The 15,167-nt window shown below is 41.8% G+C and overlaps 1 protein-coding gene across 2 annotated transcripts; it reads right to left on the bottom strand.

Annotated features, from left to right (window-relative positions):
• Positions 1-1,273: 1,273 nt before the first annotated feature.
• On the bottom strand, positions 1,274-9,383 carry LOC120821296 (putative transcription factor ovo-like protein 3). 2 transcript variants are annotated; one of them, XR_013468450.1, is made up of 5 exons: positions 9,144-9,372; positions 8,739-8,950; positions 6,886-7,075; positions 2,064-2,578; positions 1,631-2,019 (listed from the first exon to the last, which is right to left on the bottom strand). XR_013468450.1 is itself a non-coding variant. In XM_040179684.2 (4 exons), the coding sequence occupies exons 1-4, from the start codon at positions 9,241-9,243 to the stop codon at positions 2,280-2,282; spliced, it is 801 nt and encodes a 266-aa protein (XP_040035618.1). In that variant the 5' UTR covers positions 9,244-9,383; the 3' UTR covers positions 1,274-2,279. The 2 variants fall into 2 exon arrangements, 1 of the variants encoding a protein (XP_040035618.1); XM_040179684.2 differs by having other exon boundaries at positions 1,274-2,578; positions 9,144-9,383.
• Positions 9,384-15,167: the final 5,784 nt, after the last annotated feature.

The raw sequence follows: 15,167 nt of genomic DNA on the forward strand, positions 1-15,167 counted from the left end.
CGTTGAAATGGCCCAATGAGGTCCATGTAGCGTAACTTGGGAGCTAGCGCGTTATTCTCTCCATAGGAGGCTCCGTTGGTTCCCCCTCCCTGTCTGCAGTGTCAGGCGGGAGTTAACCGCAACCGTCACTTTATGCTTTTTCTCTGCAAATTGAATCTCTATTGGCACCACTGGGTAATTGTGAACATCCTCATGCCATATAAGTATATATCAGGGCCCACAGCTGCATCCAAGGTTCCTACAGCAGAGGACGAATCAGGATCAGTTCATGAAGTCGTTATTACTCAGGTCGAACGAAATACACGGCTAAACAGAGCTGTGACTCTGTCAGTCTGGCTACAGCGCTGAAGAGAAATCTGGGGTTGTTTTATTTTTTTTCGAAATATGGTGAATCGTTAATCCTAGGTGGAGAAACAGAGTCACCGGATATAGAGCAGCAAGACAAGAAACTTTCGAAACTGAAATCTCACTCTATCTCGAACAAACACGGCATGGACTGAATGTCAGGGCTGCTTTTAAATACCCTCCTGATTGTGGACAGGAACCAGGTGTGTGATCCGGGACAGCTGCGCGTTATCCAGGCCCACTCCCCGTTATCATGGCAACTGGGACGCTAAACAGGGACAAGACGACAACATAACACACAACACCCTGATCACGCAACCGCCGTGATAGCCCAACTAACAAACATTGGCTTATCCATTATTTGAGCATTCTTATTTTTAGTTCTTGGATTTTTGGGGAAAGCTCCATCGCATCCAATTCCATGAAGACTTTCTAAAAACAGTTAAAGGTTTGTAATGTTTGACTTGTTAGATTTGACAGTTAATATATCGATATTAAGTGCCGCCACTGATTTATTGATAGCCATAATATCTAGAAAGCGGCATTTCTCAGCTTTCAGAATCCGTTAGAATTACGTAGATTGTGCAAATAGTTAAGGAGTCATGGTAATTTGAATCCTCCATGTCACTTTCCATCGCTGGCTAAAGGCTTCGGACTAACAGGGTTAAAAGACAGTCAGTCCGTCTGTCCAATCAGAAGGGTCCGTCCTCTGCTATAAGGCACCCACCCTTTCCGTAAGACGTTAATGTCATTGTGTTTTCCTATTTGCCGTTGTACTTTCTTATTGGTCTTTGTGTTTTCCTATTTGCCGTTGTGTTTTGCACTTCAAGGCCACCGTATGTAACAGTTCGAGGGTGTGGTTCGGCAACCCTCGAACTGCAAAAGAAGACTGAGGAGCATGTGCAAGAAAGGGACAGAAGGTCTCTTTAGTTGACAATGAGGAGATCAAACATTTTTTTATTCATCACACTGTATGCATAGTAATGAATAGCACAAAATGGAGAATTGTTTTGTAATGTGAATGGTGTTAAAAATAAGTAAACGTTTTAGAAATGTTCTTTCCATATATTGTCGTTTCACACAAAGCATATTAAATATCAGAGAATGTGTGACATTTAAATAGTGAGTGGGTTAAAATCGCAATGTCAGAGACAATACCTTATATATCAACAAACATTAAACTTACTGAAGAACCAAACAACTCTTAGCCTGATGCTATCAGCAGTATAATTGGAGGCACATCAAGCATTTTTTGAGAAAAAAAATTCCACTATGTTTTATTACTCCAATATATACTTTAATTCACAATAAGGATAAATACAGGAGGAATTTGTCACAATCATTACGTTGCAATAGAATTAGCAAATTTGGATAATAAAATTGCCCATATTCTGGCAGCAAGATTACTTCCATAACTGGAAAGGTGACACATTAACCAAACTGTTTTTATAAAAAAATCTACATTCACATCTTCTAAATCATTCAATAATATATATATAACAGAATGCTGAAAAAAAAATCGATTACAACATACAGAAAAAATAAAAGGGTGGTTGAAAAAATGTAACATGTTACTGTAATAATTGCGAAAGACTTTCCGTGACAGGCTGTCTGTGCTTTCACCTCAATGCGCCAGTGTTTGTACATACCTCGCCATGCTTTTATGTGCACAATCTCCCAACATTGTATATGTATATAATGTTGGGAGATTGTGCAACCTCCCTTACTCATCCCACTGAAATGAATCAGAGATTACTCGTAATATAAAAAGTGCACTGGGATTTTTTTTATCTTCTTGAGTTACTGTAAGCGGTTGTCAGTCCCTGAAAAATGTATGAATGTGATAATGACATGTAAAATTGTTAAAAAACTAGCCTGTGAATTAAGAACCAAAAAATTAAAAGTGGAACATAGTTGAATAAAAATTTCAAAATTTAAACGAAATGATTAAAAAGGTATCTCCCTGCTGGAGCAAAGCTGCTGTTCTCATGGGCCTGGCGGCGGTAGTACCTGCGGAGGGCAGGGCTGCCAGGATGGCACTGTCTCACATGGAGAAAGTACTCGTCGGGGCGGCTTGAGGTATAACCACAATCCTCACACACAAAGATCTTAGAGCGTCTTTGGCGGTAGGCATACTGTTGGTGAACGCTGTGAATCTTCCTCATATGAGACTCAAGAGAGCAGCGCTGTGTGAAGGCTTTCTCACACAGCTCACACTTGTAGGGACGAATACCTGCAGCAGAGGGAGACAAAAAAGGAATATCAAGGAAGGATCAATCAACCACTAAATAGCCAGGATGCTACATTCCTTAAACATCCCCAATACCAACTTGCTTCCTGAAAATTGCAAACAGGAGCTATGGATTTAAACATTTCATTCACTAGCAAGGACCACGCTTGGATGCGTTTAACCATTCTAAAGTCTAGGCGGACTGATGGGTTGTGGGGATCTGCCGTGGCGCCTGGGCACGACAATCCCCTGAAAAATATGAGGTGTGATTAAGCGGCTTAAGCGGGGATTCTAAAGGAGCGTCCGGAGTGGGCTACGAGGTGTAAGAAATGACGGATGACGAGCAAATGTTACGGAAGTGCTGGTGGAACCAGAATCTGGTAACTACTTTGCCAGATTTAGTCGGAAGAGTTAGTCGGTTCGTTGGTGACAGCAAGGAAAATGGTCTTGAATGGACTCATGGGTGACAGTGTCTTAAAGTAAAAGATGGGTAAAGGTCGACCTGATTCATAGTTTTTGTTTGCTTAGTCGGAAATGCAAGCATATATATACTGTATATGGCCATCTTGGAATGAGCAAAATTGAAGCTGTGTGCGGCGACGGATGATGTCATGAACCCAAACACAACACCGTTTGCGGTTCCACGGTTGTGTAATTCACCCAACAAATAAAGAGCAGAAATAGTCGTTATTTATTTCCATGGTGGATAGCGGAAACTGTCTTTAAGGAAAAAAGCCGCAGAGATATGCCACATCCTTTGAGGTGCGAATGAAGCGAAAAAAATGGGACGCGAATGAAGCAAAATAACTACAACAAGTCAGGCAGGTAAAGTCGCGCGTGTAAAGCGTTGCGAAAATTCTTTTTGCTTTTGGTGTGAACGCAACATAAGGCGAGAGTGGGAGATGACAATCAGGAGCTCACGCCTCTGTATCACCCTTCCCTTCCCCACCCCCACACCAGTAGCTACCCTCTCTATTCTGGAGAGAGTCATTAACAGGCTATTTAAAAAACAAAACCCCCACAAAGCAGCCGGTCCGGACTCTGTCTCCCCCCACACCCTGAAGCATTGTGCTGATCAGCTGTTTCAGGTGTTCACAGACACCTGATAATCAAAAGTTCTTTTCATGGGCTTAGTTGGGGGTTTGCTGTCTTGTCTTGATTTAAGAGTTAGGTAAGGAGCAGGCAGACACGAGTCTGACAGGATGGGGAGTCAGTTTATGTCCTGGCTGAGGAATGCATGGTCTGCGGGTCAACTAGCAGATTTACCAGCCAAAGGGGGGTTAGAGACACACCAACACTATTCAACATACACACTCTGTTCGCTGATGTTTACGTTAAGTCAGGAGTCTGGACATTGGATGTGACCGGATCTTTAGATGCGGGAGGTGGAAGGTCCTCCTCTACGCCAGTTTAGGGCCAATAGAAATCTTTCCTTCTCTGTCTTTCAAGGGTTATAAAACATGATGTTCTTGCTGATGTTAGTTAGTTGTCCATCGTTTACAGATCTGTAAACGATGCTGTCAACATGGCCCTTCACTTCATCCACCAGCATCTGGGCTCCCCAGCAACCTACGCCAAGATCCTGTTTGTGGACTTCAGCTCTGCATTCAACACCACCATTCCGTCTCTGCTGCAGGACAAACTCTCTCAGCTGCACGTGCCTGACTCCACCTGCAAGTGGATAACTGACTTTCTGTTTGACAGGAAGCAGCTTGTGAAGCTGAGGAAACGTTTTCCTTCTGCTCTTCTCTCTGTACACTAACAGTTGCGCCTTCAGGCACCAGTCCGTCAGGCTCCTGACGTTTGCGGATTACACCAAGGACATTGGACTCATCTCTGGTGGGGATGAGTCCGCCTGCAGGACTGGTGACGTGGTGCAGCCGAAACAACTTAGAGCTCAACGTACTCCATCATGTTTGGTATGCTGCATACACAGCCAAGGACAAGTTGGCTGCAGGGTGTTATTCGCTCTGCATGGAGGATGATCAGCTGCAATCTGCAGCTTGTTTGCCTCCAGGACTGTGAGGCTCTCTCGCTACAGAAACTGTTTTTTCCCGTCAGCAGTTGGTCTCATAAAGCAAGTCTCAGTCCTCCATTGAGCCAATACTCCATCCCGGAAACATTTTGCACAGTGGTTTGTCACACCATGGAAACATATGTACATACACATGTAATGGTAAATGGTCTGTACTTGTATAGCGCTTTTCTAGTCTTCTGACCACTCAAAGCGCTTTAACACTACATGACATCATTCACCCATTCACACCCATCCATACACTGATGACAGGAGAACCATACACAGTGACACCTGCCATCAGTAACTACCATTCACACACTGTAGTCGCAACTACAGGAGCAATGTTGGGTTAAGTGTCTTGCCCAAGGACACAACGGCATGCGGGTTAGCCGGGCCTGGGATCGAACCGACAACCCTCTGATTGGAGGACGACCGTGCTCCCCACTCACCCACAGTCGCCCTTTAATGTAACATGTGCTTTAACGTACTTATCTGTTTATCTTGTGTTCATTTTTGCTTGTATGTTTTTATCTTATTTTACTCTTTTTCTTAGATTCAATGAGATATTTGCTACAAACGTTTATACTGGGGGAATGTGCAACGTGTCTGTGGCGTAATCCCATTACGTCTCCCCACAGCGTTGCCAGCACATGTTTCAAAAACACATAAAAAGCAGGCTGATCAGGAATCATGTGCTATCTCAGAGATTCGCACAGCAGCATTCCTGGAAAATCATGAAGAGTGACGTTTTTCCATGAACTTGAATGAGGTGTTGGCTGTGGCGGATTACCAATAGAGAGGAGGACATGGACCTGGATGTACTTGACCCCATGTCGATGGTATGAAATTGATATGAATAAGGACGCAGGTAAATGTAAATGAGTATCTTTTACGACCTGTGATGCCGTGAATGTTTTTTCCGTAAACGCAGCGTCTCAACAGTAGTGAAGCAAAGCATCGTCAATAAAGGAATGTATCTTTTTCATCTTGTCCATTTCCTTCTTTGGCTAAGTGCAAAGCTTTAGAAATAAAAATGAAGGTATTCTGTATTTTCTCCTATACCCTGAAACAGGTGATTTGGTCGATGTTTGGTTAACCTACACGGACCAATGCGACTAATCACCTGTAAAAACGTGTGTATGTAGTCTAACTCACTACATTAAGCCTTCACCGGAGAACTTTTTTTTTTCAAGTTATATAGCATGCCTCTGCCTTTTCAACGTTGATGACGTTTAATTTATGATATGCATTATTCCTTGCGATGCAAACTGGGTTGCATATGACAGCCGGACCAACCATGACAGTAGGCTACCCTACAGTACAGTAGAAGACTATTTTGATGATGTTAAACTGGTTCTGAAACATTCTCAGTTTAATACTCATGCCTTGAATTTACCTACATAAGTATACAAGACCATCAGAGAGATGTCTATTTATGCATATTCTATATATTCTTTGTGCTTTCCACTAGTTCCGAGTCAGATTCCGTGTAAAATCAGATGAAATCATGCAGGTTGATCAACTCCTTCAGCTCAGACTTAGATACTTTTTAATGACTGCTGTTCTGAAACATAACCACTTTTTCCAATGGAAACCTTTCAAAATCAACACATAATGCAAGTTCCTTGTAGTAGCATTTAGTACAACTTTAAGAGCATTCACAGTTCACTTGGGTTTTACTGAGGGCCATTTACTTTTACCTGTAGTTCAAGTCACTTTTTTAAATAAGCAATGAACATATCAATTATATCATGTACAATAGAGCTTGCAAGCTACTTTTCGACCAAGTCATGCAAGTCAGGCAATGTGAATGACTTGATTTTTTTTTCAATGGCAGGCGATCTACCGGTCCTGCCCTATTGGGGACCCCTGCAATAGAATATCCTGAAAAGCACCTCATAGGATTATCCTTTAAGTCCTAAACATTATGGATGGCTGGATTGTGCATGGTCATTTTCTGAATGCACATGACATCTTGTAGTCTGTCCATCCCGGGAGAGGGATCCCTCCTCTGACATTCTCCCTAAGGTTTCTTTTTGGGGGAGTTTTTCCTGTGCCGATGTGAGGGTTTCGGGACAGAGGATGTTGTGTGTGTACAGACTGTAAAGCCCTCTGAGGGCAATTTGTAATTTGCAATTTTGGGCTATATAAAATAAAATGAATTGAATTGCAGACACGTTTTCACACAGTGATAGTGGTAGCATCTGTAATGAGAATTTGTGGAACTTTTTGTAGTGTTCCTGGTGTGTATAAGTGTAGGTACGTGAGGTATGTGGCCAAGTTTATTCCTGACCTGTGTGTGTTCGCATATGCCTCTTGAGGTCGAAGGTATCGTTGAATCCTTTGCCACAAAATCGGCAAGGATGTCTCTTCACCAAGTTGTGGCACTTCAGGTGTCGCGTCAGCATGCGCTGCAGAGGGAATATCTTGTAGCACATTGAGCACACAAAGTCTCCTGATCCGGGGGAGGAACGGGGACGCGGCTGGAAAGAAAAAAATGATTGATGAATATTAAAATGTGGGTGTTATCTGCATCAATATTTTTTTCTCCATCTCAAACGCTTACAGGGAACAATTTCTTGCCTAAATAATTATCAATCCACACCGGATTGGATTGATAATTATTTACGACTAGTATTAATGTTACATTTATTTTGAACTATAACTACAGGCTGGCGTGGATATCCGGCTGCGCCCTCTGGTATGAAGTTTGAAGCTGCCTTATCTTGGCAGATAGACACAGCTAACCTACCTTCACTTTTTCTTTCAATGTAGAGGACTAGACATGTGCCATTACACTGAAGTAAGTTACCCTCTATATTGTGATCTTCACGAGGCATACATTTTTACATATATACACAATCTTTCTTCTTAGAATTAAAGTTCCTTCCCACCATTTATAAAGACTTAGGTATTGAAACAGCTTCCTCCATGAAACCCCTATATGCCTCAACAAAGATCCCAACACGTCCAGTGAGGGCTGAAACATACATTGGATTCCCTATTACTGCATTAGTGACATGCTAACTCCCTCTAACTGTCTTTATCTTTGAGCAGCATTACTTAATAAGCCCCTAACTCTCTTTCACAGTGCCAAAAGTACTTACTGAATAATGCCATAGCAAATAAGCTTACATATGTCCTTCAACCATTTTTCCCCCAAGCTTTTGGCCAATCTAGCTTTTAGAGTCAGGCCTTCTGTCATGCTATCTTTAGCTTTCTTCCCCTGCCTACAGAGATGACTCCCCTGTCCACTGGGTCTGTCAGTTAACACTTAGAATTATCCTACCTAAAACCACCATCTACCAACTCAAAATGAATTGAAAATGAAATGAATAGATTAAATACCCCATCTTCTCTGACTTATTTTTTATTCGTATTCAGTATATTTCAGTATATTTGTCTTTATTACCCAAACAAGTGAGTACAGAGGATATTAGCCAATAGATATATTTTTTAATTTTGCACACAAAACTAGGATTTTTGTCTACTTGGCTAAAATCCTAATAAAGACAAAGATATACCTTCGTAATTTAGCACTTGAGTAAACAGTTCCGCACATGCCTTTTGTCATATCCTTTATACTTTGGGTCGCTACCTATCACTCCTCTTTCCTCGGATGCCTACTGTCCCTTTTCTCCTGCTCTTCAGTGCTACTTCCTGCTTCCTTGTTGGCAGGGATGCTGTTATCCTGTGAACTTTGGTTACTAACATGTCACAGGGCTTCAAACTCGTTCATTCATCTCTAGTTATATTTGTTGTATCTTTGATGGCTTTCACTGATGTGCTTTCCCTGCTCAATGGGAATTTTGTTCCCAAGATAAATAGCCAGCGTTCCTGACTACAAGTCCGAAACCTGTTCTTGATAAACTTTGAGGTGTGCTTTTTCCCCCACTTCTAGCAGTAACTGGGGCAGTTTAACATACTAAATTGCTGGCATCATGGATTGCTAGATCATTTCAACCTCAGTTCATGTCTGCTGTCTTTCCTGTCAGCTGCTCCATTCACAACCATGTCTAGCTAATGCTGGTTCTGACACAAAAAAGTGAGTAGGGTGAGCATACATATGGAAGCTTAGTCAACTTTTGAATATCAAAAATATTATAAGAATGCTACTACACTTGACAAGAAAATGGGACCTATAACCTTTGCTCTGTGAAGTGCCAGTGTAGTGGGTTCGTAGATGGAGCTCCGGAGCATGACTGTGGACCAGCTCGGCCTGTTGTCAGCCCCTGGTCTTCCTGATGACACTCTCATTCCTCCTGTCTCACATCCTAAGGTGATGACTGACTGAGACACAGTAGCAGGCTGTTGGGGATCAGGACAGCTGGGGGTCTGCTTCATACAAATTTCATCAACTAAAAGCGTATAAAAAGAAACAATTGTTTGCTTTTTAAGTGAATTAACAAGGTGAAATTAAATATCTAAAAATACAAACATAGAAATACAAATATCCATGACAGCTTCAGATGAATAAACTACTAGAAATTACTGTTAACATTTGACAATTGAAAGCACCACCTATCTGAAGAATCAAATTCAAATTCTTACCGAATGTATTATCTTCTTTCCATTCAAGCTGTTCTGGCTCTTTCCACTGCCATGCTCCACATGCTCCACGTTTCTTTTTCACAAGGAAAGACCTCGGCATCCTTTGAATTTGATTCGTCTTAGTTCTCTTTTTCTTCTACTTCTGTTGATTTTATATCTCTTACTCAACCTCTGATCTTTGCACAGCCACGCCACTTCTAGTTTTGTGGACCAACCTATATATTACCTTACTCATCAGTCAACAACGTGCAGGTAAAGTATGTCTGCAAAATCACAGTGGTCATTTCCATAACACTCCCTTGGAAGAGTAGGTAGGTTTGGAGCTCTAGAGCATGGGGGGGCGGGGTGAGGGGCTCAGTATTTTGACTGATGTACACCTGTGTTTATTGTGTGCGTGCACTATTTGAACTGGTCTCCACTGGTTTTGCATTTCAGGTAGTGAGAATCCGGAAAGCTTCGCATTCAAGTGGCCCTTGGCATGCAAATTATAGCCCCGGACCAAGCCCTGGCCCTAGACAAAGGGCATGGTTTGAGTAACAGGAGCAAGTACAGAGGAGCCACAGCCTTAACTGCTAGGTAAATGAGCCCTTTCTCTTTGTAGCCTCTTTCTGTTGCAATTGTTTAGTTGGATCATAGCTTTAAAAAATTCACACAAGTGGCCGAGTCGGCCTTGTCCACTCGATAGACTGAACAGAAAAGGGTGATTCAGAATACAGATACATTACTTTGATATCCATTGAATAACTGAGTTCTGCCAATGAACAACACATTTAAAAAGAAAGCGTTACCACACTGTCTAATTTTCTGCACTTTGAGTGCATGCATTGAAGGAAAATGAACTGCATCTTATTTTCCCTGGACTCTGCGTACATGTAAATGCAAATGAAGCTTGAGACTAAAGCCCATCATGCAAATAGCAATAGAGGTCACTCCAATAACATCAGCAGGATCATGTACAAACTGTCCGGTAGTATTAACACATTTAGTGCATTATTAAGCAACTGTACGCCCCGCTTTTCAGCTGCGCCATTCCCAGTATATTTTCCCACTAACAAATACAAAACAGAAAAGGCATCTAAATGGTTCATAAACATTAAGAAGGAAAAGCTAGACAACTACAACAGTCTGTCCGTCATTGTTGGTGGGATAGATTTTTCGATTTCTCTCGATTCTCTCTAGAACGATTAGGTCTCGATTCATAAAAGTTAATAATCGGAATTAAAAAAAACAAAAAAAGTCTATCTCGCGTGAGCAAAAGCCCGTCTCGCGCGAGATATTTGCTCCCTCGCGGAGCGTGAACTTCCTCGCTCGCGAGGTTAGTCAAGTCAAGTCAAGTCATTTTATTTTGTATAGCCCAGAATCGCAAATTACAAATTTGCCTCAGAGGGCTTTACAGTCTGTACACATACAACATCCTCTGCCCCGAAACCCACCATCGGCACAGGAAAAACTCCCCAAAAAATGAAAAAACCCTTACAAGAGGGAAAAAAGGGAAGAAACCTTAGGGAGAACGTCAGAGGAGGGATCCCACTCCCGGGATGGACAGACTACAATGGATGCCATGTGTACAGAATGAACAATGTATAATACATGCAATTCCTATGACAGAAATGATTCAAGTAATTGTGAGTAGTAAGCCAGGCGCACAGCAGGACCACTGCAGGGGCAACCACCATCAGATAGAACCACCATCCACAGAATCCTGTGGGGAGGGAGAGCACAGAGATTTTAGGAGAGGGTAATGTCGGTTTATGAGTAAAGTAATATGATTAATATCTAAAATAATGATGATGATGGCAGCAGCAGGCGTCAGCATGGCCACGGTAGGTGTCAGGACCAGGGTCCCGAAGGAACCACAATCTACGGAGACCTGATAGGGGCGAAAGCACAAAAAAAACTCCCGGAAAGAAGCTGAATTAGTCATGTGCATTAATAAAACTTGAATTATGGTAGAACGAGAGCGTGAGAGAGGAGCTTGGTGTGTCCTAAGAATTCCCCCGGCATTCTAAGCCTATAGCAGCTTAACTAAGGGCTGGTCCGGACTAACCTGAGCCAGCCCTAACTATAGGCAGAATCAAAGAGGAACGTTTTAAGTTTTACTTTAAAAGAGCTGACCGAATCTGCCCCCCGGACTGAAAGTGGAACCTGGTTCCACAAAAGAGGAGCTTGATAACTGAAGGCTCTGGCCCCCAGCCTACTTTATAAAACCCTAGGAACAACAAGTAACCCAGCATCTATGGAGCGCAGTTGCCTTGTAGGGCAATACGGTGTTACAAGCTCTTGAAGATACAACGGTGCCTCACCAGCAAGTGCCTTGTAGGTGAGGAGAAGTACCTTAAAATCTATTCTTGATTTAACAGGGAGCCAGTGCAGAGAAGTTAATACAGGAGTGATATGATCCCTTTTCTTAGTTCTTGTTAATACACGTGCTGCAGCATTCTGAATCAGCTGGAGAGGCTTAAGAGATTTATAAGAGCAGCCTGATAACAAAGAATTACAGTAGTCCAGTCTGGAAGTGACAAACGCATGAACTAATTTTTCTGCATCACTTTGAGACAGGAAGTTCCTGATTTTTGATATGTTACGTAGATGAAAATAGGCAGTCCTTGAAGTCTTCTTTATATGCGAGTTGAAGGTCATATCCTGGTCGAAGAGAACTCCCAGATTCCTGACGGTGCTGCTGGGTACCAGTCTCTGCTCTCTGAGACTAAGAGCATGGTTCTACGTGTGTTGCAGAGCAATTCACCTTCCATAACAACAGGCGGAGTAACGTGTTTTGTTGAAGACGACCTAGAGAGTCACGTCTATTCATTTATTTGTTTATTTATTTATCATATACTTTATTGCCCCGTGCATCGCCACTGTTGCTTTTCATCGCGGACACATTTGTCCCGTATTTTCCTCCACAACTTTGTGCACCTCTCGACCGGCAAACCGGCGTTTGTGTCGATCTCCCTCCGTGAATCGAACCCGCTTCTACAACCCGTCAATGACGGCTTGTATAAGCGGTCATATTTGCGCATTTCTTCCGACAAAACTTCTTAAATCTGATCCGTTCTGTCGTAAACATTGTTCGTTTTAATAATGGCGGTATCGGGCTATGAAAGCGGAAATGTGAGACTCTGTAAAGGATGTAGTTAGCAGACCAATCGCAGCCTGGTGCGCTGCGGGAGGCTTGCGTTGCTTGCATGGCTCGACACACGCAAGCACGCAAGGAGGTGTGAAAAGCGACGCAAGGGACACGCAAGGGGGGCTTGCGTCTGCGTCGCTCTGAAAACGCATAAATCAGGCTTTAAGAGCAGCTTTTTCTTCATTTAAAATTAATCTGTTTAATATTTTTTTTACATAGGCTACTTCCATATTGTGTTGAAATGCAAGCTACATTGGTTCTTGCATTGTTGATAGAAAATCATATTTGTGACAAAGATTTTTTTTCCCTTATAAAAAATTAGAGAAGGTAATTCATCTGTTGATTTTCTTTAATTATCAAATAAAGTAGGAAGTGATTAGCAACCTCTGAGTAATCGAGATGCATTGATAATCGTTTTATCAGTTTAGAATCGATAATCGGTTTAGAACCGAATCGTTGACCTCTGAATCGGAATCGAATCGTGAGATGCCAAGAGATTCCCACCCCTAGTAAATAATATAAATATTAAACACAGTTACTGCTTTAAAGTGCTATTCAAAGCTCACTGCAGTTCACTTCATATGAATCTTCCCCAAAACATTATCATCAAAAGTGTATCAATCCATCCATCTTCACACCGCTTATTCTGCACACACGGTCGCGGGGGGGCTGGAGTCTATCCCAGCAAACCTTGGGCGAGAGACAGGGTACACCCTGGTCGCCAGCCAATCGCAGGGCTAACACAGAGACAAACAACCATTCACACCCACATTCACACCTACGTGCAATTTTAAAAAGTTTATAATATTTCCAATATCATTTTGGTAATGCCTTCAATAAGTGCCTTTTGATCATTTATCCCTAAATACTGTGTAACAATCTGATATGTTTGAATTTCACAAAGGGCCTATGGAGACTTTTGACTGTACTGTGTGTTGTTCTCCATCGGAGCTGCACTCTAACTGTATGCAAAACTGCAGCCTGTGTGCTGCAGCATGGAAATTAAATGGTAAAAAGGTAGCTTCAGTATTTCTTTTTACTAAAAACTGTCCCCGTCACCTGTCTAATTTCTAGCTTTTTATCCACTGACTCAAAATGCTAGTAATATTCACTGTGCATGTCCAATTTGAGACACTGCGAGATTCATGTTTTTCTACTTCACCAGTGCCTTCAACACCATCCAGCCGTGCTTCTGAGGGACAAGCAGGAGCCGACCTCGCAGCATGGACAGACCTGGTGTTACTGCACCACTGGTGCCCCTCGATCCATTCTGGCTTCATTTCTCTTCTCAATTGACACTCAAGACTTCCAATACAACTCTGCTAACTGACACCTGCAGAAATTCTCTAATGATCAATCATCAGCCTCGATTCTGCAGGTTTCCAGAACGGTTCCTTTTTCAGCGGCATGAACTGATCTCACTAAGGTAAGTAGTGGCATGGACCCCTCCTCATCCTTATGCAAATCCCATGTAAATGAGTATATTTTACAACTATGGGTTTTGCAGTAAAATGTTTTTTTTCTAACTTTATTGAGAAATTAGCAGAACACAGCGACTTACCGAAACCCTAAATAAAGTAATGTATCTCTTTCATCTTGCCAATTCCCTTCTTTGTGAGACTTGTTGTGTTCAAAATGAAGAAACGCCTGACGGACAAAGGACATCGTGGATCGAAAGGTTAAAATAAAAAGTATTTAATAAAAGAGAGGGTGTTGTGGTAAAAAGAACATCTCAGCTGAGGAGCCACTGGTCTTTGAAACCAACAGGCCACAGGTCAGTCCTTTGACCATCCCTATAGTGCCTGTCTGTTGCATCCACCAGCGGACTCGAGAACAATGGGTGCCTACATGTATTTATACCGATCCGTAAAGGTGTCAAAGTTAAGTGTCTACACCTCTGGCAGTGGTCTTCTGGTGTAACTCGGATTTCGAATGACCCTCAGTCAATATCAGTTGTGGTGCTATCAAGTATTGCATATCAGTTGTATCAGTATCATATGTATGCATTCCAGTTGGTTACATTACATTAAATTCAATCATAACTGTACATTAATATTATTCTATTGATTACGGTTTAAAAAATACAGTGGTTTTACAATATTGTCATTACTTTATTGATTACACAGTTTCAGAATCATGGCTGTATTCTGGTGTACACTCAATGTATTTTATTAATTTATGAACCGGGTCGTCAGTTTATTTCTAATATTCTTCAGACTTTAGAAATGAAGACATAGGGGTTTGCTCTTAGCCAGTCTGACTAATCAATGGTAACAACGCGTGTATGTAATGTATGTACTCCGATTCATTTCACTAAGCAGTCACTGGAAAAAGGGTTCTCAGTGTAATTGTTTAAATTAGAAAGAAAGTATCCTTTATTAATCCCTGTGAGGAATTTATTATTATTTATTCTCTCAGTCATCGGCTGGTTCCGTTCATGTGAACTGCCTGTCAGTCCTAGTGATTGTCATGTAGCATTCATGAACGTTATGGCCGTCTGATCCAATACTTAAACACTACATAAATATGATTGATGATTCATAGCAGTGTATTTCCCCTCTTGATCTCAGAAAACATGTGCTTTAGATACGACTAATACTACGACATTTTCCAACAGTGCTTGATTCTTCAGTGGCAGAGTCCTATTCCTGCCAGTAGGGGGTGTTATTAGACCAACTATGTGATACGTTGTCACTCAAAATCAAGATCAGAAGTTTCGAATGTATGCGTACACGTAGTAATTTTAGTCCGGTTACAATATACACACACAGTTCATACAATAAACAAGAATATATAAAATAATTTAAAAAAATAATGAGTTGCTTGTACTGAAGAATATCACACAATTAACCTAGTTAGACTGCTAAACTGATCTCCATCTTAGCCTCCGAATT

This window comes from Gasterosteus aculeatus, chromosome 7 (genome assembly GCF_964276395.1).
Source record: "Gasterosteus aculeatus chromosome 7, fGasAcu3.hap1.1, whole genome shotgun sequence".
Classification (NCBI taxonomy): domain Eukaryota; kingdom Metazoa; phylum Chordata; class Actinopteri; order Perciformes; family Gasterosteidae; genus Gasterosteus; species Gasterosteus aculeatus.

Bases quoted from the DNA above. Each gene is read 5' to 3' on its own strand.
- LOC120821296 (XM_040179684.2), bottom strand. From the start codon at position 9,243: ATGCCGAGGTCTTTCCTTGTGAAAAAGAAACGTGGAGCATGTGGAGCA. The intron at 8,951-9,143 runs GTAAGAATTTGA...ATACGCTTTTAG, and splicing joins GAAAGAAGATAATACATTCG to TTGATGAAATTTGTATGAAG. The intron at 7,076-8,738 runs GTTATAGGTCCC...TTTTCTTTCCAG, and splicing joins TGGCACTTCACAGAGCAAAG to CCGCGTCCCCGTTCCTCCCC.